We start from the raw sequence: 22,361 nt of genomic DNA, 5'->3' as shown, positions 1-22,361 counted from the left end.
TTATGATTTTGATCCAGACTGATGCCTTACACAGCTGGGTTTTTTTTTGGGGGGGGGGTTAATACTGGGGGAATCTTCTAGCATCCTGCCAATTTTGACTCTTAGCTGAACATTTTAGGTATCATAACACATTAGTCTCCAAGCAGAATGTAAGGGTTAAAACAAGAGGGCTCAACCTTTCCTTAAGAAGAATACTTAACCATTTCATCAGGAAGCCACAACCTGTAATCTCAAAAGTGTGTCTGGTGAGGACAAGTCATATTGACCAGTTCACCTATGCCACAAGTTCTAGAGCTTTGTCTTGGCATGGCTAGGTGATTGCAGGGCCCTAGAAAGTGGATTCTATTATTGGTATGGAATTTCAAACATGTAAGAAACTCCAGTGCTGATGTTGTATAACGCCAGGTCAATTAACAAGTCCTCAAGTCTTTATTGTTTATTGAATTTAATTGTTTTATCAAATTGTTGCAAACTGTCGAAAGATGGGTATGCTGAGAGAGGTGGTCAAAGAAATCAAATTATTAACAAACAAATAAATACATGAGAAGCCAAGACTATGAAATTATGTTCTTTAACTGAAGGAAGAAAATGATAAATGGGAAAGTATAGAACACTCTATCCTTGAGATCTCTTTTGTACTCTTGAAAGGGAGCAGGAGCGGTGATTTAGAGCTAGCAGCTGATTCCTGACAGGATAGCCAAGAAGACACCCTAGGGATACACAATTCCAGAATACAAGGTCACCATGGGGCAAGGTGCCGTGGGAGCAAAGTAGCAGTGTACCTCTCCTTCCAATTGACCATCTTGTCTGTGATTCTTCTGAATGTGAAGAGTGCAGAGAGAAACTGGATTCTCTTCTTAGTCTGGGTGATAGGTTTGACAGCTCCAGGCAGAGAAGATGGCCTCTGTATAATAGTTGCAATTGGTTACCTGTGACACTGAAAAATGACACTTTATTGTTTTGTTTCTTAAATTAAATCACAGGAGAAGTGTTATTTTCCATTCCTTTCCCCAAGGAATGCAGGATGGCATACATTCACTCTGTTCCTTTTATCCTGGCCACACTGCAAGGGAGACTAGGCTACAACATACTGTCTGATTATTTTGTCCCATGGAACCACAGGGGCTGTGGTTGTTCAGTGCTGAATAGCACTAAATAAACCCTTTTTAGCCCCTCCTTCATCTAAACCAGAAACAGTGTTAAATGTTAATAATAGGAAATTGATCAGTTAATGTGTATAATGGAAAATGAAAGCCTCACATACAACCTTGACAAGTTTGCTTACATAAGGACCAAATATATTATCAGTAGCTTTCAAAAATAGCTTGATCTAAGGATGGTATTTACCAATTCATTTTATTTGGTTGATGATGATTTACCCCCTTTCCATTTCTTAATGATCTGTAATTATTTTAGAAGAAGAATTGGCTTTTATAACCCACTTTTCACTACCCAAAGGAGTCTCAAAGTGGCTTACAAACACTTTTCCTTCCTCTAGCCACAACAGAGACCCAGTGAGGTAGTTGAGGCTGAGAGAGCTCTAAGAGAACTGCTCAACTAGTTGCATCTGGAAGAGTGGGGAATCTGCACTTTGTTTTTCCCATTGTCAAATCTGCTGAATTCACATCGATTTGAACCTGAGTCTTCCTCCTATCCCCCCCCCTGAATTGAAACACTTGATTGGGGAAGCTCAGAGGAGGGAGGGGAGCCAAGTGCAGCAGGAGGCTCTTTCTTTCTTTTCCTGAATGGGGGGGAGGGGGGAGGTTTGGAGACAGCAGCCTCACTGAGAACCAGGAGGGAAAAATAAATCCAAGAGGCAAATCTTTACTGAGAAGTGTGAGCTTCTTGAGTGCAGTCACTTTTAAACAGGGCAAAAATAAGTCTTGGGACTTGCAACCAGGAACAAGGAAGTCTTTGAACTGACGCCCTGGCCAATCAGGGAAGACTGCTTTGCTTGATCAGCATTGCAGGCACAAGGCAGGAAGTTAATCCGTAAAACAGAGAACATTTACACTATCCTGGGCCTTTAAAAGCCAGGTCTTCAAATATAACAATTTATATCTGCTCCTAAATATTATGGGGGAAAGGTAGGGTCACTGCAGATCAATCATGGATGTTGTAGAGGGAAAATTTAAAGCGCCCCAAATCAAAATGGAAATCGAATGCAGTGCAGAGGGGAGGGCTTTATTTGGGCTGGGAGAGGATAAAAAGCAAAGTGCAGACTCGACCCAGTTTAGAGGTTGTTGCTCTTAACCACTACATCATGGTGGCTTAATGAATGTTGAAAATGAATTTTAAATGGTTGCTATATTTTTTTATTATTTACAATGCTTTAAATCGAAAAAAGCAGAGCACAAATTAAAACTAAGTAATAATGCAGTAGCTAGCATAGTGTCTTCTTTCTGATGGATTGTTCTTTGTATGCTTCTGAGCCTAAGATAGCAAATTAATTCCTACTTGGTTCCATGTGGTGTCCCAGATGGGCTCTCACTCGTAAATGTGTCCATCCTCCTCAACAATCCTAAAATTATATCAGTTGAAGTTCATTTCAGCTTCACAGTTTCATGCAATCAAGGGGTAAATATGACTGAAGAGGCTCTGTGCTTGACAGTGAGGCACCCAAATTAATTCTTTATGTTTTTATACTGAAACTAGAAGTAAAGCCCGGTGTGTTCAGGAATAAACCAGGCACTAGGTAGGGGCTTGAGCAGGCACAGAGAAGCTTCACTCTGAACCCAGAGTAGGTGGGGGAGTTAAAGAGACAGCCAACATTACCCCCTTTGAGAGAGGTGCTCGTTGGCTTCTCTCTGAACCCAGAGGGGGCAGGGGACTTAAGGAGCCAGGAAGTGTTTCTCCCCATTGGGAGAGGTGCTGCCCCAGCTCCCTGGCCCTCTCTGCACCCTGTGGGGTTGGGGGCCTTCTCCCGGCATACCGAAAATTCAGAAGTCTCCTGGTGGGCGGGACATGCTCTGCAGTCTTTCGAACATTCAGCATGTCTTGAAAGGTATCAATCACTCGTTATATAGAGAGATATTTTACCTTCTGAAGGTTGCACTGAAAGGGCTTTGGTTGTCTTTGAATTGTGACCATTATTTCTCTGTTCAGACAGACTGCCTGCTCCTGGCCATATGCTTAAGCTCCCCTCTGTACTCCTGACCCCACAATGTAACGACAGGTACTTCGCTAATAAATAATGTGATTGTGCAGGACAATGGGAATACTGTTGAGTCTTTGTCTCAAGGGCAGTGACACAAAGCAAACTGGAAGGGAGTTGCCTGTTTCAACACAAGGAGCAAGTCTCTAATCAGAGAAAAGCCAAAGGCCTAAGGGGTGGGTAGGTGAGGGTGACCAAACTCAAACTCTGGCACTTAGCTAACATTTTCCCAAGAGGGCTTATTGATACTGCATGTCTCATAGTATCACTGGCTTCCAATCTGTTCTCTTTCTCAGATTGAGGTTGCTTCTACATGGAAGTAATTCTCTGTTGTCCTCTGTTTGGCACCATGAATGCAAAAGCATATGCAGCAGCGATGGGGAGGAAACTTTGTGATATCCTCTCACACTTCCATTCCCCCCTCCTTTTACTGTGGGATGGCTTTTTGCTAACTTTAAAATTGGATGGAAATGACACTATAGTGATCTGCCTACTAAAACATTAACACTTCATACATGTAAGTAACCTTGAGTTTGTGTAATCGATTACTTGACAATTTATTTCAACTTTCCAGAGCAACAGAGTAACAGAACATGTGTCAGGCAGACAAACCCAGATTTCATCCCTGGAATCTCTAATTTTTGAAAAGAATCTCTGGTATAGGACCACAGCTATTCACAATACACAAAGCTAGGGCCAGCGGACCAGTAACCTGACTTGATATACAGGAGCATCGTATATGAATCTCCATTTAGATTCTAGTGAAGCAGCAGCAGCATTTTAGGGGTAGATGTAATGATTCTGCTCCAAAATATCTGTCCAAATTCACCCCTTCCCTTTAAAACTAGGGTCATCACCATCAGGTTTTGATTACTTAGTTTAGTGAGCGCTCACCATAGACGCATTTAAGCAAACATAAATCCAGTTAACGTCAGAGTTAACTTCCTTAAGCAAAGCTGTTTACTTAGAGCAGGGATTCCCAGCCAGGGGTCCATAGACCCCTGGAGGTCTACAGCTTTCCCCTCCTATCTTAATGGGCTCAGCCACAAGCTAGGGAACTGGCTGCTTCTGTTGCCCCCATCCCCAGCATGAGTGATTTCTCTTGTGGTTTCTGCATTGGGAGGGGGCAAAACTTGCATTCTTACTCCCGCCTTAAACTGCGTCCTTTCTCTCCCCACCCTAATCCTCCTTGAGCCTGCCTGTTAACGCAGATGGTGACGTGTCATTTCCTGGGGGGTGTGGTAGTATGGCCAGCTGACTTCTGAGGCTCTTTGAAGCCTGAAAAAGGCTCCTACACGGCCAAAAGGTTGAAAAATGCTGATTTAGAGCCTTATTTTCATTTTACCTTTAATTCTGTGTATGAACTCTTGTTGAAACTCATATTCCATTTGGAGTGATGGTTAAAGGCAAAAGGGTCATTGGGTTTTTTTTTTATATCTCTCAATATACATGACAAAACTGTTTTTTTTTTAGGGCTCCTGATCCCAACAGAGAGTACCCTCTGTGTAGACCATGGAGAGCCAATAGAGAGTGACAGACTCTAATCTGCAGAACTGTGTTTGATTCCACATGCAGCCAGCTGAGTGACTATGGCCTACTCACAGTTCTCTCAGAGCTCTCTCAGCCTCACCTACCTCACAGGGTGTCTGTTGGAGCGAGAAAGGGAAGATGACTGTAAACCACTTTGAGACACCTTTGGGTAGTAAAAAACAGAGTACAAAAAACCCAGTTCTTCATATGCATAAAAAAGAACCTGCCATCACAATTCTACTACCCGACTCCATAAATGACAGATCGTACCCAGAGGGTACTTGTTAATGGTTCAGCATCTTCTTGGAAAAGAGTGACAAGTGGAGTACCCCAAGGATCTGTCCTGGGGCCTGTGTTGTTCAACATATTTATAAATGATTTGGATGAAGGATTAGAGGGGATACTTATTACATTTGCAGATGATACTAAACTGGGAGGGGCAGCAGATACAACTGAATACAGCAACAAAATACAGGATGATCTTGATAAGCTCGAGAAGTGGGCTAAACTGAATAAAATGAAGTTCCATAGGGACAAATGTAAAGTTCTGCATTTAGGTAGGAAAAACCAAATACACCAATATAAGATGGGGGAGACTTGTCTTGGCAGAAGCACGTGCGAAAAGGATCTAGGAGTCTTAGTAGACCATATATTGAACATGAGTCAGCAGTGTGACTCAGTGACTAAAATGGCAAATGGGATTTTGGGCTGTATCAAATGGAGTATTGTGTCCAGATCATGGGACGTGATGGTACCACTTTACTCTGCTGTGGTTTGGCCTCACTTGGAGTACTGTGTTCAGTTTTGGGCACCCCAGTTGAAGAGGGATGTTTACAAACTGGAACGTGTCCAGAGGAGGGCATCAAAGATGGTGAGGGGTTTGGAGACCAAGACATATGGAGAAAGATTGGGGGAGCTTGGTCTGTTTAGTCTGGAGAGGAGACAACTGAGAGGGGATCTGATAACCATCTTCAAGTATTTAAAAGGGTGCCATATGGAGAATGGAGCAGAATTGTTCTCTCTTGCCCCAGAGGGACAGACCAGAACGAATGGGATGAAATTAATTCAAACCTGAAGAGTAACCTCCGCTCCTGGCGCTCTTTCTGCAAGTAGGCGCACCAGTAGCAGTCAGAGGCATATAATTAATTCAAAAGAAATTCCATCTAAATAAAATTAGAAAATTTAAAAAATTATGCCTAAGAAATTCCGGAAGAAGTCCCTGCCAGTTAGAGTGGTTTCTCAGTGGAACAGGCTTCCTCGGGAGGTGGTGAGTTCTCCGTCTTTGGAAATTTTTAAACAGAGGCTAGATAGCCATCTGATGGAGAGGCTGATTCTTTGAAGGCAAAGGAGTGGCAGGTTACAGTAGATGAGCGATTGGGATGTGAGTGTCCTGCATAGTGTACTCACATCCCATAGTGGAGTAGATCACCTATGAGGTCTCTTCCAACTCTATGATTCTATGATTCTACCTAACATTTTGAGAGGCAGCATGACTGTGGTTAGTGTGCTGGAGAAGGATCAGGAAGACCTAGGTTCAAATCCCCATTCTGCCCTAGAAGCTTGCTGTGTGACCTGGAGCCAGTCTAACCTACCTCACAGGCCTTTTGTGAAGATAAAATGGAGAAGAGGAGAATGGGGAAACCAGGGAAACAGGAGGGATATAAAGTAAATATTAAAAATCTATGCAATGTCACATGAAAACAGCATGTAGACCCTGTATCTTGAGTTTGAATTCATGCAGCCTTACACAGTTTCAAGATAGGCTCTGTGGACAGAATGCTGAGCCCTTATTCTCTTGTTCTTTCCGTACTAGGCCTACCTTCCCTTGCTTGGCACCGGATTCAGGAATGCTTAAGGGAGGCTTGACTGCTGTCTCCACTGCCTCTGATGTCTTCGGCAGTCTAGGAATAACATGTTTTCCAAATTAATATCAGATTTGCTAATGTAACATTTTGTACGTTATTATTGGTTTTCTAGACCGCCCCTCCCTGCAAGCAAGCTTGGGGCGGTTCACAGCATATATTCGACATACATACAGTAGACTGATAAAATCACAGTTAAAACCATAGCCATGCTGAATTCCCACTCTCACCATTTTGCACCTGGTTGACATTAGAATACCATCTATGTGGTCCCAGGCACAATAGGAGGAGATATTTTAATGGCGCATGCAAACTATTTTTAAAATGATGAGTTTTAAAATTTTAGTTAGGTTATATATTGTGCGGGTGTAAAACTGTTGAATTGCTGTAAGCTGCCCCCAAGACCATTTGGAGAGGGGTGGCTTAGAAGCCTAAAAATAAATAAGATAAACAGTAAAAACTTTATAAGGCTCTGCTTCTTGCCTATTTATTAATCAATCCCCCTCCTTCTACGTTGTACCTTGAGTATTGAGTTTAGTGGCGGGGATGACCCAGAGGCGAATGAAGGGAGGTTCAAAGATTTTATTGGGTATACTGGCTGGTATTATTCCTCCCAGCGCAATGTCTAAATGGCAGACCTGGGAAAGATATTTTTAAAATACCTGGAGAGATACTGCTGGTCAGGATGAAGTGTTGTCCCTGGCTGGGCCATTAGCCTGACTTAATAAAGAACGAGTTGAGTAGAAGACTTCCACCGTTTTAGTCCCCCCATGTACTTTACCCGCAAATGGGCATGCCAAGACTAGGTTCTAGAGACAGAGTGCAGGGTTAGTCTCCTGTTTCATCGTGTTTCCTACAGAGGGCACTACTTTCCCGGGCCATCTTGTTTTAGAGCTAACATGAACTTTTGCATATATTAGTCAGAATGTTGGGGGAAAGGAGGATGATACGAAAACATTTAACCACTTGGGGAAGCCACTGGCAAACCACCCCGTATTGAGTCTGCCATGAAAACGCTAGAGGGCGTCACCCCAAGGGTCAAACATGACCATGTGCTTGCACAGGGGATACCTTTACCTTACAAATATCTACAAATCGTATTTATAAAAAAAACAGACGTTTGATTCCTGGGAACATGCGGTGCTTGGGGTGGGTGGGAATGATACCGCTTGAAATCCCCCAAGATGAAACTGTGTCACCAAATTAGACCACTGACACACAAGCAGGAATTCCTCCGCAGAAGGAAATACCCCAATCTAAAAAAAGGGCAGCATTTACGTGTCTCAAAATCGAGGTCACGAGAAAAAAAATCGCCCATTGATGCCCATTTGACACTTTCCTCCTGTCATCAAACAGCCCCCCCCCCCGGGTTCCTTTGAAGAGCCATGCTCTGTGGAAGAGGGCTGCCTGCTGTTCCTGGCCCTTGGCTCAACCATCTTAGCCCTCGAGCGGAGTGACCAAAGGGCGACTGCAGAGGAAGCCGCCGGGATGTTCCCAGAAGGCTTCCATCCCGTTCTCAGGCTCTGGGCTACGCGGGAATGCAAGCCCGGGAGGGCCTCCTTAATTGATTTACAGTCGAGCTTCGCGCTCCTCCCTCCCGTTTGGCTTAATCTGCGCCAAAGAAGCGAGAGTCCCTTCCAGGCATCGGAATGTCGCTTTAAAAGCGGCGGCGCGGCCAGGCGGGGGGCAGACCTGTGACTCAGCCAGCCGGCTCAGACGCCGGTCATCGAGCAAGAGTCTCCCTTCTCCGATTGGTGGCACGAAGTCCCGCCCCTGCCTTCCATTGGCTTCTCGCATTATCTATAAGAGCCGCTTTCGCTGCCCCCCTCCCCTTTCCCAGCCCCAGGCTCGTTTTAGCCTGCGAAAGAGACCGTGTCTCGTGAGGACTATTTTGGGTCTTGCTGCAGCATCTCCGTGGTGCATCAAGAGACGCCGAAGCCGCTATGAGGGAGAGGAGAGCTCTGCAGCCCGCGGTGGCCAGGTGCAAACTGGTTCTCGTAGGGGATGTACACTGTGGGAAGACTGCCATGTTGCAAGTGCTGGCGAAAGACTGCTACCCGGAGGTGAGTGGAGTCGAATCTGAAAGGAAGTCCTCTGGATCTGTGCCCTCCGATGCGGAAGGGAACAGGCGTGGAGCAGAAAATGCCCCTGACCGGCTTCTTAAGGTGGAGCTGCTTGTTCACGCCGATCTGCCATCCGAAAGCTCGGGGTCGGGGCTGGGGAGGGTCTCCTGAGCAAGCGGAGGCTCCCTCCTCTTTTTCCAGCATCCTGTCTCTTCAGGTCTCCCTGGGGCCGTTACCCTGGGGCTGGATCTCTGGCCTGCCACAGTCCTCAGTTGCTCTGTTCTCTCTGCCCTCCCTCCCCAAAGCTGTGTGAGGGAGGCCGGGCGAGGGGAGCGGGTCGGCAGGGTGTTCATACAATTTTTTTCATTGCTTGCTTCTGCCCAAGAGTCAATATGGCTTCTGCCTTTCTGTGGCATGGACTTGATGCGCAGAGCCGTGCACCAAAGTGCCTCACTCAATCAACTTCTGGTGGCCTCTTCGGACTGTGTGCTGATGGGTGGCTCTAAGCTAGTGTGTGCCCCCTTATCAGAAGAACTTGGTGATGGGGAGATCTTTCTCTTTCTTGAGATGCCTTCACGCCCTCCCTAAAGTAGGTCACACCATTTTAAAAGTTCTGGCTAATGACCCCCGGGCTGTCTCTCTCTCTCTCTTCATTGCAGACCTACGTCCCCACGGTTTTTGAGAACTACACAGCGTGCTTAGAGACAGACGAGCAGCGGGTGGAGCTCAGTCTATGGGATACATCTGGTGAGACATCTTCCTCCTTCGGCCTCCGTCTGCCAGCTGTGCTGCAGTGAAGGTGGCTGGGTAGAATAACTTGTAGAACCCCACCCCAAGGGGTGCATCTGTACTGAATGCCTGTGGCTGGAGGTGATGGGACCCACATTTCTCAGCGGCTCTGGGTCTGTGTTGGGGCGAGAGAGGGCATCTGGATAACAGCAGCTATGGTCAGGGCTTGTTTGGTTCTTCCTGCTAGATCCACCTTAGCTTTGGGTACAGGAGAAGGTACTGCGGATGGGTGTAAATTAAATTCCTCTTTACCCAGCTTGGCGGCCGTAAGGACCAGAAAAAGGTTGGGCTAACCAGAATGGAAGGTTTGGAGATGAGAGGGTGTGTATTTCCTCGGTCTTTTCAGATGGTATGTTGCACGATGCAGTGCAGTCCTGAGCTCTGAGACTGGAAATGGGGACATCAAAGAATCGGTATGCAGAGCCAATGGCTCCTCCTAAGAGAGTGGGGAGGGGGATCTGCAGAGGGCAGGAAGAACAGAGACTTGAGACCATAACAGTTGGCCTTCAGGCCAAATGGACACAGTCCTGGGAGATTTCCCCTAGAATTGCTTACTTTAGCTTTAAGGTTAGAACATCTGTAAAGAGATGCTCTGCTGCTGATGTTCCTTTATTGCAGGGGTAGTCAACCTGTGGTCCTCCAGATGTTCATGGACTACAATTCCCATGAGCCCCTGCCAGCATTAGCTCATGGGAATTGTAGTCCATGAACATCTGGAGGACCACAGGTTGACTACCCCTGCTTTATTGCCTTCCCCCAACTTGAGTCTGAATGAAAACCTGGTGGCTAATTTTTTGTAAAGGTATTATAAAAAAACAAACCTTCCCTTCAAGATTTTTGGGATCTTGAAAGCTATGAAAGGTACTTGGTATTCCTAGGTTTAATTTTTGCTCCTTTCCTTTATTTCTCCTTTGGAATGCAAAAGGGAGGGACTTGCCCATTGTGTGTGCACTGGGGAGGAATGGGTGGGGGGGGGAGGCTCAATGGACTTTGCTGGAGAAATTTGGGGTGGGGAAAGGAGGAATGGGGAAACAAGGCACTCACAATAAGGGGCTCTTGAAGGTCTCGTGTGTGTGGAGGGGGTACAAAGGAGTTACCCTAGCAACTGGGATTGACTGGGGCAGGCAATGGAAGCTCCTGTTGCTTCTGCATCCCCTCTTTTAAAAGGGGCCAGAGGTGGGGGTCCCTGGCTACTTGGATCCCCTTTGTTGCCATGGTGATTGTGCTGGTGCAGGGAGGCAGGGGCTGCTTGCTATTCTACGCACGCAGTGTCTGGACTGCAGAAGCATTTTTGGTTACTGCTGCTTCTCACAGCCCCTCTCCCTCGGATCCAGTTGCCTCTTCTTCCCCATGCACCTATGCAGCAATGTTCCCCTCAGCTCTGGACAATTCCCCCCTCCCATTTTGCAAGCATGTCATCCCTTGCACATCTGCAGCCCCCTTTTTCTCTACTCACTGGTGACAGAGACGTTGCTAAGCAACCCCCATTCCTCCCTGTAAGTTACATATCCCTTTCTATACCTAGATAGTGGGGGCATTGTACTCCTCCTACTCTCAATATTGCTTTGTGGGGAGCTAAGGGGGGGGGAGAAGAAGATGGCTTTGATTTATATAGCCCTGGCTAAGCTGTTTCCTCTCTTCAGAGAAGACTGAATACTGAAGCGTGGGTGGGTATGAATGAGGAATGCCCTGCAAGGAAGCAGCTAGGGGTGGCTTTAGAAACTATTGACCGACTTATTTTTGCTATTCTTTTGGTAGTAGATAAGCAGAGAAGAGTCTGATTCATCTGTAAAATGCACTGTTTTATCCTACTCTATCGGATGGCTTTTAATTTCCTTGATTCTTTTGGCCAGAGAATGAGGGCTTTGAGCAGGTGTGTAACTTTCTCATCCCCTTTTTCTACAGGATCTCCCTACTATGACAATGTGCGCCCTCTGTGTTACAGTGACTCAGATGCTGTCCTGCTGTGCTTTGACGTCAGCCGCCCTGAGACCATGGACAGTGCTCTGAAGAAGGTGAGATCTGTGCACCTGTCCTAGACTAAGTAATGCTTGCCTATAAGGCTGCCCTTTGTATAGTGGCTTGACTGAATGTTTAAAGAACCAGGCTGGAGACATACTGGAAAACAAGGCTACTCCTTAATAAAAAAGTAGTGGTCACACATGTTCAAGGGATTTCCCATTGGGTCACAAAAGCGTGTCAGCTCCCAGAGGCGACTGCCAGCACTACCGACACATAACTTCTAAGGGCAGGGGGGCTCAGTGACATTCCACAGTCTCGAAAAGGCTCCAGTACATTTTTATCTGCCCCCTACCTAGTTTTTATCAAAATATGGTAGCAAAAGAGAATGTATTTTTGCATTTAAAGCGATTGACTCACATTTTCATTTCTCAAATTTTGCTTGTGCATTTGTGAATGTGTACCCCTGCATGGGCAATATTTGTTAGTCATAATTCTGGTGGCTTTGTACATGCTCTTCATTCTGAATTTTTGTGGAAATTTTTTGAACATCTTGTGCACTGAAATGGTAATGTGGTTAGTCCTGGAAGTGACTGTGTCCTCTGGGTCAAAATGTCAGGCCAGGTTATTATTGATTCCCTGGTATTGGTGGTCATGTGTTGCAGTGGGCTGTAGTAGTTAGGATGCTGCTAGATAGAGAGCCGAGAGACTTAGTTCAAATCCTCCTGCTGCCATGATGCTTGCTGAGTGACCCTGACCCAGCTGTTCTCTAGATCTAAGATACTTCACGGGGTCATTGAGGGTAAAATGAGGAGAGGGGTGTATGCTGACTTGGGCTGCTTTGAAGACATGTAGGATAAAAATGCAATCGGCGAACACTGAAATTCTGGAGGGAGGGTTGATCAAACCTGCATTTACCTGTAACTTGGTAGTTACTGCTGTAGTTGGCATTGGTTTCCCTAAAATAAAAATTGCATGTTAATTGATCATAACCCTGAAGAAGCCCATGGTATTCTTGCCAAAGGAAAGGGGGAATAGTATAGAATGTAAATAAATTTGCTAATAGCACCAAACCAATACTGTGCTTAGAATGTGTCTTCTAATATCAAATAACATTGTCTTCAGACATTCTAGTGTGTGTTTCAAGATCTAAGGCTGTCTCCCTGTTATTTTTTTTGCAAAGAATGAATTCTTGTCATTTTTAACATGGGCCAGATATAGAGGCATTAAGGGTATGTGGAATGTAAGTATTCTTCTCAGTGCATCAAATCTCCTTGTGGAACTGAGAGTTCTTGAGGTTTTCTTCAGAACTCTTCCTTCAAATCTCACTCCCATCATGGGTCATTATCAGACAGGAGGTGATAGTGATCTGGAATCCAGTTCGGGATGCAGATGTTAGATGAGCCCAGAAGGGCGGGATGACTCGTATTGTGATGTCATGGAAACCTCTATACTTGTTGGAACCTTGGGGGTTCAAATCACTTCCAAGACGTTTCTCCCTTTCCAGTGGAAGACAGAAATTTTGGACTACTGCCCAAGCACCCGTGTGTTGCTGATTGGCTGCAAGACAGACCTTCGTACTGACCTCAGCACCCTGATGGAGTTGTCCCATCAAAAGCAAGCTCCCATCTCTTATGAACAGGTAAGCAATTCAATGTACTGATGCAGATCTGTCACTCAAAATGAAACGTTTTCTCTGGATGCACAATTGTCTTAATTTTTATGTGGTCAAATGATGCTCCATGGTGGCATACTTGCACTTTGATTATGGTAGCAACTTTTATAAAATTCAAAAAATTCCTCACATGTTCTAGATGCCAGAATTCTTAGCAGAGATCACTCCTATGTGAAACACAAAATGGTATTTTGAACAACTTCAAAAAGAAAAAGGGATCCTGGCCCAGGCTGTCTCTTTAAAACCATATATATTGTTACAGGAATCATATAGTGAATAGAATAACACTACTTCATATGGATGAGTTGCAGATTTTAAACGCGTCTTCAAATCCCGTAGGTTTATGCCTATATTTAACCTTGCTTCAGAACTAGGTTGGCCCTGGCTCTTAGCACATACGCACCTCTAATGTATGTTTAGTCGATGCATGCCATGCAAGACAGTATCCTGATGCTTGCAACAGGTGCGTAACCTGTGCATATTTCATAGGTGCATCCAAAATTTATTTATTTGTTCAATCGATTTATATACTGCCTTCCTGGTGAGCCGGCTCAGGGCAATGGAAAACATCAGTAACAGTAATATGGATTAAACAGTTAAAACATTTTAAAATCATACAAATTCAGCATCTGTATCCAGTAACCACCACCATTATACTATCATTCTAACACGGGGCCCATCATATCGACTTCCCGTTAATATTTTCAGAGGGTGTTTTTGTGGAGGGGGCATTGGATATTATAAATCACTGGCCCCAACCAAAATCTTAGCGGAAGAGCTTTGTCTTGCAGGCCCTCTGGAACTGAACCAGCTCTGTCAGGGCCCAGATATCCTCCAGGATCTAATTGCTTGACTCTGGTTGAGGCCAGGGAACACAAATTACTTGGTTTTTTTGCAGAACAGATGACCTTATGCAGACCCCAGAGCGTGAATGGCCTTAAAAGTGGGTGCCAGTATCTTAAACTTGATCTGGAATTCAACTGGAAGCCAGTGCAGCTGCCAAAGCATAGGCCAAACATGGGCCCTCCTAGGTGTTACTGTGAAGACCTGGGCAGCTGTGTTCTGGACCAGTTGAAATTTCTGTGTCAGGGATAAGGGTAGGCCTGCATAGAGCCAGTTACAGAAGTCCAGTCTAGAGGTGACCATTGCATAGATCACTGTGGCTAGGTACTCTGGGGCCAGGTAAGCACTAGTCGTTTGGCTTAGGAGAGGTAGAAAATTTCTAGCTGTGCTACACTTGTGATCTGCGCCTCCATGGGAAGGCAGGCATTGATGATCATGCCCAGAGCTCTACACCATCCAGACAGTAAGCGCTTTCTCACATGTTTTCATCCTACTCAACCACAAGGCCTCGGTCTTTAAAGGGCTAGGTTTCATGCGACTCTGCTTGATCCATCACATCACTGCTTCCAGGCATCTTGCAAATGACCCTGGAGGTGAATCCGAACAGCAGTCCAGAAGAAGGTAGAGCTGGGTGTCATTGGCATATTGATGACATCTCAACCCAAACCTTCAGATGAGCTGGGCCAGAGGGCACATAATGATGTTGGACACAGTTGGGGAGAGAACTGCACCTTGCACAAGGAAATTGACAGCGGTGTGATTGATTCTCCCCATTTGCGACCCTTTGTCCGTGACCATGGAGAAAGGAGATCAGCCACTGTAGAGTTGTCTCCTGTGTTCTTGCATCGGCAAGGTGGTGAGCCAGAAGCTCATGGTCGACTGTGTCGAACACTGCCATGAGATCTAGCATCATGAGCAGTGCTGACCTGTCTTGACCCAGCTGTTGTCAGAAGTCATCCATCAGGGTGACAAGTGGTGTCCCCACCCCACGGTCAGGCCGGAAGCCAGGCTGGAATGGGTCTAAGACCCAAGCTTCCTCTGGGTATGCAAGTAATTGGTCCGCAGTGACCCTTTCAACTACTTTTCCCAGAAACGCCAAGTGCAAGATGGGATGGTAGCTGGCCAGGTCCTGCCGATCCAGAGATGTTTTTTCCAGCAAGGGAAGAACCACTGACTCCTTTAGCCGTCCCCTATTGAACTGCCTTAGCAGTAGTGAATGGTCCTGCTGGTGCTTCTCTCTCATAAATAAATGAATCACGTTCCCCATGTGAAGGTATCATGTGGACACTGATTGGTGTAGGCACAAGAATTGCTACCAAGAGATTTTCAGGTGTGCCGAAAACAATTTTCTGTGTCAAATATGTTGTCTGGTTATGCTGTCTTCCTTTTACAGCTGCAGGCTTGTTCTTATGTCCTTTGCTCTCTCTTTGCAGGGTTGTGCTGTGGCCAAGCAGCTTGGAGCAGAGACCTATCTGGAGTGCTCTGCATTCACGTCGGAGAAGAGCGTGCACAGCATCTTCCGGACAGCGGCCTCTCTCTGCCTCACCAAGCCCAGCACCCAACCTCCCAAAAGCCCAGCCCGAAGCTTTCCCAAGAGACTCCTCCGCTTACCCAGCCGATCTGAGCTCATCTCTTCCACTTTCAAAAAAGAGAAAGCAAAGAGCTGCTCTGTCATGTGAAGGGCCAACCCGGTTCTGGGAACAGAGGGTAGTGGTGGTGGTAGAACAGTTGTGAACTTCGGGCCTTCCGGTTGGCCCTTTTGGGGCAGGGAGGGGGCTGCCTGGTTTCCCTGGACCAGGCCTGAAGAATCCAGAAAGATCAAATTCCCCACCCCACCACCACCACCACCACTCCGACTTCAGCAGACCTGTCCATCCTTTCCACATTGCAAACGCTTCCCCACCTTGCAGCTGCAATGTGCGCTTCCAGATAGACATGAAAGGGAAACCAGAGTTTGGCTGGACAGTGAGGGTGAAGGCTGGCCCAGGGCACAGCCTGCTTGTGAAAGCCCTTATGAAGGTTGGCGTTGCACCATCTTGGACAATAATGGCTCCACTGGCTGTTCCACATGTCTGAGGGTTTCAAAAGTATCCCCCCACCTTCCCACGCACAGTTAATAATCTCCCATTGGTCCCAGTCCCTTTCTCCATCTGCTGCTTGTCTCATTTGCCTGTCTGAAGCAGGCTGATTGCAGATACCTTTCCCTCCCCCTCCCTTTGCGTGCCCCCATCCTTTCATCTCCGCTGGAGGAGAGGGGTCTGTGTGTTCTCCTCCTCAGGAGACGAGAAGGGGTGGGTGGGAGAAGGGAGCGACTGTTTTATAGAAATTGTCTCTTTGTGTGTGGAAGAAACATGGGGGTGGGAAGGGGAGGGAAAATCTGTTTAAATGTTCAGTGTTATTAAAAGGAAACCTTATTTATTAATGAAAAATATAATGCAGATTAACAGCCTGTTTGAAAGGGTTTTGTATTTGTCATTTTCACTCTTGGACTTTCCCAGGAGTGGGGAGTGTAGAAGAAAGGGGCTTGCAGATACCAGGCCAAGAGGAGCCTTGGACTTTCAACTACCCCCACCACCTTTAAGAAACCTGGCTTACATCCAAAAATGTTTACAATGGCCATCCTGCAGTGGAAGTGGGCATGCTTTGCATGTAGAAGTCCCCCAAGTTCAGTTCTTGGCTTTTCCGGTTAAAGAATTCTTGAGGGGTGTAACTAGCAATGATATCTTCCTAAGGCTTTGCAGAAGCACTGCCAAGTATCATGATCCCGTCTAGTGCAGTTTTGTGAGTTAATGTCCAACCCTTTTGTTACTTTCTTGCTCTGAGTCTACATCTACACGGCAGTTTCTCACACTCTGCCATGTGAACCTCACTGATTAGAACTGAAAACTACCCCTGGAGTATAACTCTAGTCATCTTGGACTGAATTTGCTCAGGTGTTAAGTTGGCAATGCTAAACATCGGCATTAAGACAATATGCAAAAGAGACAGAGAATCTTGAAATCTGAGACGGATGATTAAGTTCTTGCGGGGTGGGAGTTGCCCATGCGACAACATTACTGCCTTGTGCCTTCCTGCAAGATGAGAATGGAAGATGGTGTGGTGAAGGCACAGATTTAGTATGTGAAAAGTGAAGGCCATATCTGGCTTCCCAGGTAGCCCTATTTGCTGATTAGCTTCATATGTCTACTGGTGTGTGTATGTGTACATGTGCACACTTGCATAGCCAGGTCTAATCTCTATTTTATTTGCTATATGCCTGTTTATTGGTGGCAGTTGGGAAAAGTCAATGGAGGGTTTCCTTGGTAGCTGCCACTGTCTGTCCTAACTTCTTTCCTGCAAAAAAAATGTTAGGGTGCAATGCATCGGAAAATGGCTTGCTCACGGCTTTCAATCAATCTGCTTCCACCTTGCCTTCTGTGCAGTAGAACCTGGGTTATACTGGATTCTGGGGTCTGTTTTAGGGTGCACAATAAATTCAAGTGACCAGGCTGATGGGGCATTATCGCTGCTAGTGGTAAGGTACCCTAGAATGTTCGCAACTATCTCCTGTTCCTGGAAGATCACTACTGATGGATACGCTTCTAGTGAATCGTTTCTGCCACTACTAGTCTACAATTAGGGATCTGGAAACAGTTTAATTCTGTTGCCTGACTAAGGTTCCAAAATGATTGGACTGAGCAGAGAATGGAGATTGGAAATGTTACTCTCCAGATTGCATGGCATATCTATCAGCAAAACCATTTCTGTAGCCCAAAACAAAGGCTCTTTGCCTTGTAAGCAGGCTTGAAAAGGCATCCCTTTGCTAGGTTTTGCCCTTTTACAATCAGTTGACTCACACTAGGCAGGGTTGCTACTAGGCTGGGGAGGTGGCAATGGTCTAGAGCCTGTTTTACTGTTGAGAACCCCCTGAAACATTCTTCAGGCTTTGAGAAACCCCAGAAGTGGTGCGATCATGCAGAATATGGTTGGGAAGCATAGTTGCTTACACCCTCACCCAGGGCCTCTCCACTGCGCACCTCCTCCATCATTGGCCATTTTGGATAGGGGGTGTGTGTCAACATGACCATATATGGTCATATCACCCAATAAATCTTTAATGAATTTTTAAAATATATAAACAATTAACTCCTATCCATTTGGGAAGCCCTTGCAGAGTTGTCAAGAAACATCAGGGTTTCACAAAACCCTAGTTGAGAAAAAGTGGTCTAGGCAGCTTTTGAGCATCAGCTTTTGAAACAATTATGTCATGTAACATTGACATACAAGATCCCACGCTTTCCTTCTGGTGGTTGCTGTATAAGGAAACCATCGTTCTGCATTCAGGGACATTTCTCCTATTTTTGTTTAGTGGTGCCTAGGGAATAGTCAAGAACTGCACTAGACCTCCGGCTTCTCATATCAGCAGTTCTGTTAACAAAATACCTTAAGGATTCTAACAAAGGTTGCACCATTTTAAGTGGGGTGGAATGCCTTGGACAAAGGAGATTTATCAAAAAGTGTTACTGTTGTACTTGGCCAAAGGAATATGTTTTTTGCCTGGAAATATTAACAACTGCTGGGATATAATTACTCACTCTGCTTTTTAAAATATATATTTATTTTAATTTTTAGAGAATAGAATACAGAATAGTAAATAAAACTTGTATTGTAACATTAATTATTACATTTTTCCTCTCCATCCATTCAACAATTGGTTTTGAAAAGGAAGGAGAAAAAAACAGAGACAAAGGAGAAACAAAATAAAATTAACCAGCAATGCTTTACATTCTAAGATAAGCTACCATTAATCATTTACCATATAACTTAATAAAAGGAAATTTTTTATCATTGTTATATTTTCATATAATTTTATTTGTCAATATTTTTGCCCGATAAGAGTTGAGGGAGCTAAATGAAAAAGCTCCCTCTAGCCTGTCACCATTACTCCTCCTCACTATGCTTGAAAGGGTGAATGAGCCTTTCTTCTCTTGTGGGCATTGACACATCAGTTCAGTTGTCCTGGTATTAACAGTGTAGAAGCGACTGGGCAGCAACACTGTCTTCAACTGAAGTGTCTGCGGGTGGTGCTAGCTTTTTGGAATTCTAGCTTTTCTAATAGAAGAAGTAGTAGAAGAGCTGGTTCTTATGTGCCGCTTTTCTCTACCCGAAGGAGGCTCAAAGCAGCTTACATTCGCTTTCCCTTTCCTCTCCCCACAACAGACACCCTGTGAGGTGGGTGAGGCTGAGAGAGCCCTGATTTCACTGCTCGGTCAGAACAGCTTTAGCAGTGCAGTGACGAGCCCAAGGTCACCCAGCTGGCTGCATGTGGGGGAGAGCAGAATCAAACCCAGCTGGCCAGGTTAGAAGTCCACACCCCTAACTACTACACCAAACTGGTAGAAGATTCGTTATAATGGTGATAAAAACAAGCTACCATCTACCACTACACGTTAGGATTTCAGTCTTGCCCCACCAAGGACTGAGCCTGTATCCTTTTACTACCAAAAATCTCTTCTGCTGGTGTGCTCATTCTGCAGCTAGGATAACACCTAATCCATGGAGGTATAATTCAATAAGTTTTCACTTTCATAGATGCTCAACAGAGTTGTGCATAATAAATAAAAACGGGGTTCCTTAGATAAAAGCAGCAGATATTTCACAAAACATGTATCTGACATTTTACCTTTTTTATGGTTTAATTACAGTTTAATTTTACTGAGGGCTCTAGCTTTGTTAGTAGTTTAAGCCTGGCTTATGACTGAAGATTCTGCAACCATTCTGCGTGTTTAAAGACGGTCTTTCTGGAATCTCTGTAGTTCTAGAACAGAAGCAGTCATGAGTGTGTTTTCCTCCCTGATAGGGTTGCTGTAGATCCGCCTCTCTGAGTAAGAGAGGGAGACACAGGAAGTGTGATATATTGCCAACCTCACCTCTGTTGATTTAAGAGTCTGTCTCCATTATGTTGCTACTCGACATATGCTGAACTAACTGCTTTGTTGGACTTCACCCCCTGACTAAATAGATGCCTGGTGTCATATCCAGCCTACACATTCTTTCATGGGGCAAGGAATCTGTTTGCACAAATGACCACGTAGGAACTGACCACATCACCAAAGAAGACGACTTTTATTTGTTGGGAGTGGCAAAGGACTTCTACGGGCCTTCTTCCTGCCACAGCTCAGGGTGGGTGGGTGGGAGGGAATGTTCTCTGCTACCAGTCACCCTTGGTTTCAGAGGGGGCACGGACAATTTGGAGTAGCTCCTTGCTCTGAGTTTAAGACAGCTATTGACAGTATATCTGATACAAGGTTTTTTTAAGACAATGTGCAGAAAGAAAAAAGAGAGCCCAATGTGTGTGCTATGGCTGTATGTACAAAGGACTAGGACCCATTGATTATTCTGACAGCAGATTTTCTGTCAGCCAGTTCCCAATGTGTCTCTGTAGCATGACCAAGAAATATAACCCATTATGGTCTACTATGCAAACGGGTGCAGGCTTGATTCCTCAGGGGCTGGGGCTAGTAAGGGAAGGAAGAATTTCAGTTTCTTCCTCCACAGTATACCCAACAGAAGCCTTTCACTTCCCTACAGATTTAGTGGCTGTTATTCATTCTTAGTGGGAGAAGTAAAGTACTGCACTTGGGGATGCTGCTATGTTTAGGGCAATCCTTGCCACTTGGTGACCCAGCTGCCACTAAAGGAAACCAACTTGCGTCTGCTTTGAGAGACACATGTATTAAACACACCCTAAATAGGGTCTTGCATAGATGTACATGTCTATGCATGAAATGAATTAAAGAGAATTATCCCTTTGCTTGTGTCCTTCCACTTTCATGTTTCTTTTCAATTTAGAGCAGCTCTCTGTGTGACTTGCTATTTGCCCCTCATACTGTGCTTTTGAGAGGGAGACCTTAAAACCCAGTTTTGTCTTTTTAAAAATTGCACTCGCCCCAAAACACCAAGTCTGTATTACCATAACCCAGATAAAGTTGTTGTTGTTGTTGTTAGGTGCGAAGTCGTGCCCGACCCATCACGGCCCCATGGACAATGAACCTCCAGGCCATCCTGTCCTCTACCATTCTCCGGAGTCTATTCTCCAGAGTCCACCGACTGCTTCAGTGACTCCATCCAGCCACCTCATTCTCTGTCATCTCCTTCTTCTTTTACCCTCAATCGCTCCCAGCATTAGGCTCTTCTCCAGGGAGTCCTTCTTTTTCATGAGGTGGCCAAATTATTTGAGTTTCATGTTCAGGATCTGGCCTTCTAAGGAGCAGTCAGGGCTGATCTCCTCTAGGACTGACCGGTTTGTTTGGCTTGCAGTCCAAGGGATTCACAAGAGTCTTCTCCAGCACCAGAGTTCAAAAGCCTCAATTCTTTGATGCTCAGCCTTCCTTATGGTCCAACTTTCACAGTCATACTTTGCAACTGGGAAGACCTTAGCCTTGACTAGACGCACTTTAGTTGGCAGGGTGATGTCTCTGCTTTTTAGGATGCTGTCTAGATTTGCCATAGCTTTCCTCCCCAGGAGCAAGCGTCTTTTAATTTCTTTGCTGCAGTCCCCCTCTGCAGTGATCTTGGAGCCCAGGAAAATAAAATCTATCACTACCTCCATTTCTTCTATACATTTCTTCTACAGAGAAAGTATATGTGTAATTAAGGTTGAGACAGATATAGGGAAAGGGCTTGAGAGCACAGTGGGTTTCAAACTCAAGAGTTGCTTGTCAAATTTTGCCCTGGCAAATCCCCAGCCACCCTAGCTTGGATAGTCCAGGTTAGCCTGAGCTTGTCAGATTTCAGAAGCTAAGCCAAAGCAAAGTATTTGGATGAGATTTCTCCAGGGAATACCAAAGTTGTGAAGCAGAGGAGGCAATGGCAAGCCACCTCTGAGTAGCTCTTGCCTTGAAAATCCTATGAGGTCACCATGAGTCAGCTGTGACTTGCCTACAAAAAAAAAAGAGTCTCCAGCCACCTGTGGGGTTAGTAGCAGTAACTCAATACTAGGGCTTTTAGCCATGAGCATGGGCACAGAAAAGGAAGAGGCAAATTCACTTGGGGGCCCACAATGACTTTTTGGAATTATAGGCCTAGAACTAAGAAAGTAAAACATCTCTGCAAGTACAGGCTGCTGGTAGCTGTGGTTATTTATAATTTGCACAGATCCATATTGTAAGTAGTAATTAAAACAACATACAAATATCAGAGTGCTGTAATTGACTCACTTTCACATGTACGTTTAAAAGCTCACTCAGAACATTTCTAATAAACCCTGACCGTCTGTCAAGACAGCTGACCCTCCGGTGGCAATTAAGTCTATAAATGTAGGATATGGAATTAATTGAGCATTCTGGGCTCCCAAAACTGCAGCAGAGATTTGTTACAGAGCCTGCCAGTGATTAGGAAAATGTATATGTCTCAAATCTGGGCTATATTGTCCTTTGAATATCAGGAAAAAATGGTAATTATCTGATACAAAGAACACATCAGTTTTCTTACTGTGTTCCTCCTTT

General features: G+C 45.2%; 1 protein-coding gene and 1 long non-coding RNA gene across 3 annotated transcripts in view; one reads left to right on the top strand and one right to left on the bottom strand.

The window, feature by feature from the left end:
- Positions 1 to 214: 214 nt before the first annotated feature.
- LOC143833098 (uncharacterized) overlaps positions 215 to 22,361 on the bottom strand; it is a 28,027-nt gene continuing 5,880 nt past the window's right edge. The window contains exons 1-3 of one of the 2 annotated variants that reach the window (XR_013229524.1): positions 8,239 to 8,269; positions 6,504 to 6,585; positions 215 to 937 (exon numbers count right to left, since the gene is read on the bottom strand). This is a non-coding gene — a long non-coding RNA (uncharacterized LOC143833098). Of the gene's footprint in view, positions 938 to 6,503; positions 6,586 to 8,238; positions 8,270 to 22,361 lie in introns of those variants that run through there. The other variant, XR_013229525.1, reaches the window with a different exon arrangement.
- On the top strand, positions 8,356 to 18,708 carry RND1 (Rho family GTPase 1). Its single transcript, XM_077328494.1, has 5 exons — positions 8,356 to 8,609; positions 9,269 to 9,356; positions 11,304 to 11,413; positions 12,865 to 12,999; positions 15,309 to 18,708. The coding sequence occupies exons 1-5, from the start codon at positions 8,490 to 8,492 to the stop codon at positions 15,552 to 15,554; spliced, it is 699 nt and encodes a 232-aa protein (XP_077184609.1). The 5' UTR covers positions 8,356 to 8,489; the 3' UTR covers positions 15,555 to 18,708.

The sequence above is a fragment of the Paroedura picta genome, chromosome 3 (genome assembly GCF_049243985.1).
Source record: "Paroedura picta isolate Pp20150507F chromosome 3, Ppicta_v3.0, whole genome shotgun sequence".
Classification (NCBI taxonomy): Eukaryota; Metazoa; Chordata; class Lepidosauria; order Squamata; family Gekkonidae; genus Paroedura; species Paroedura picta.
Note: the sequence above shows the minus strand (reverse complement) of the source record. Positions and strands in the feature narration are given on the sequence as shown.

What these genes read in the sequence shown, in the direction of transcription:
- RND1 (XM_077328494.1), top strand. Translation starts at nt 8,490, where the DNA reads ATGAGGGAGAGGAGAGCTCTGCAGCCCGCGGTGGCCAGGTGCAAACTG. An exon ending in CAGTCTATGGGATACATCTG is followed by an intron (nt 9,357 to 11,303) that starts GTGAGACATCTT and finishes CTTTTTCTACAG; the next exon opens with GATCTCCCTACTATGACAAT. An exon ending in CTCCCATCTCTTATGAACAG is followed by an intron (nt 13,000 to 15,308) that starts GTAAGCAATTCA and finishes CTCTCTTTGCAG; the next exon opens with GGTTGTGCTGTGGCCAAGCA.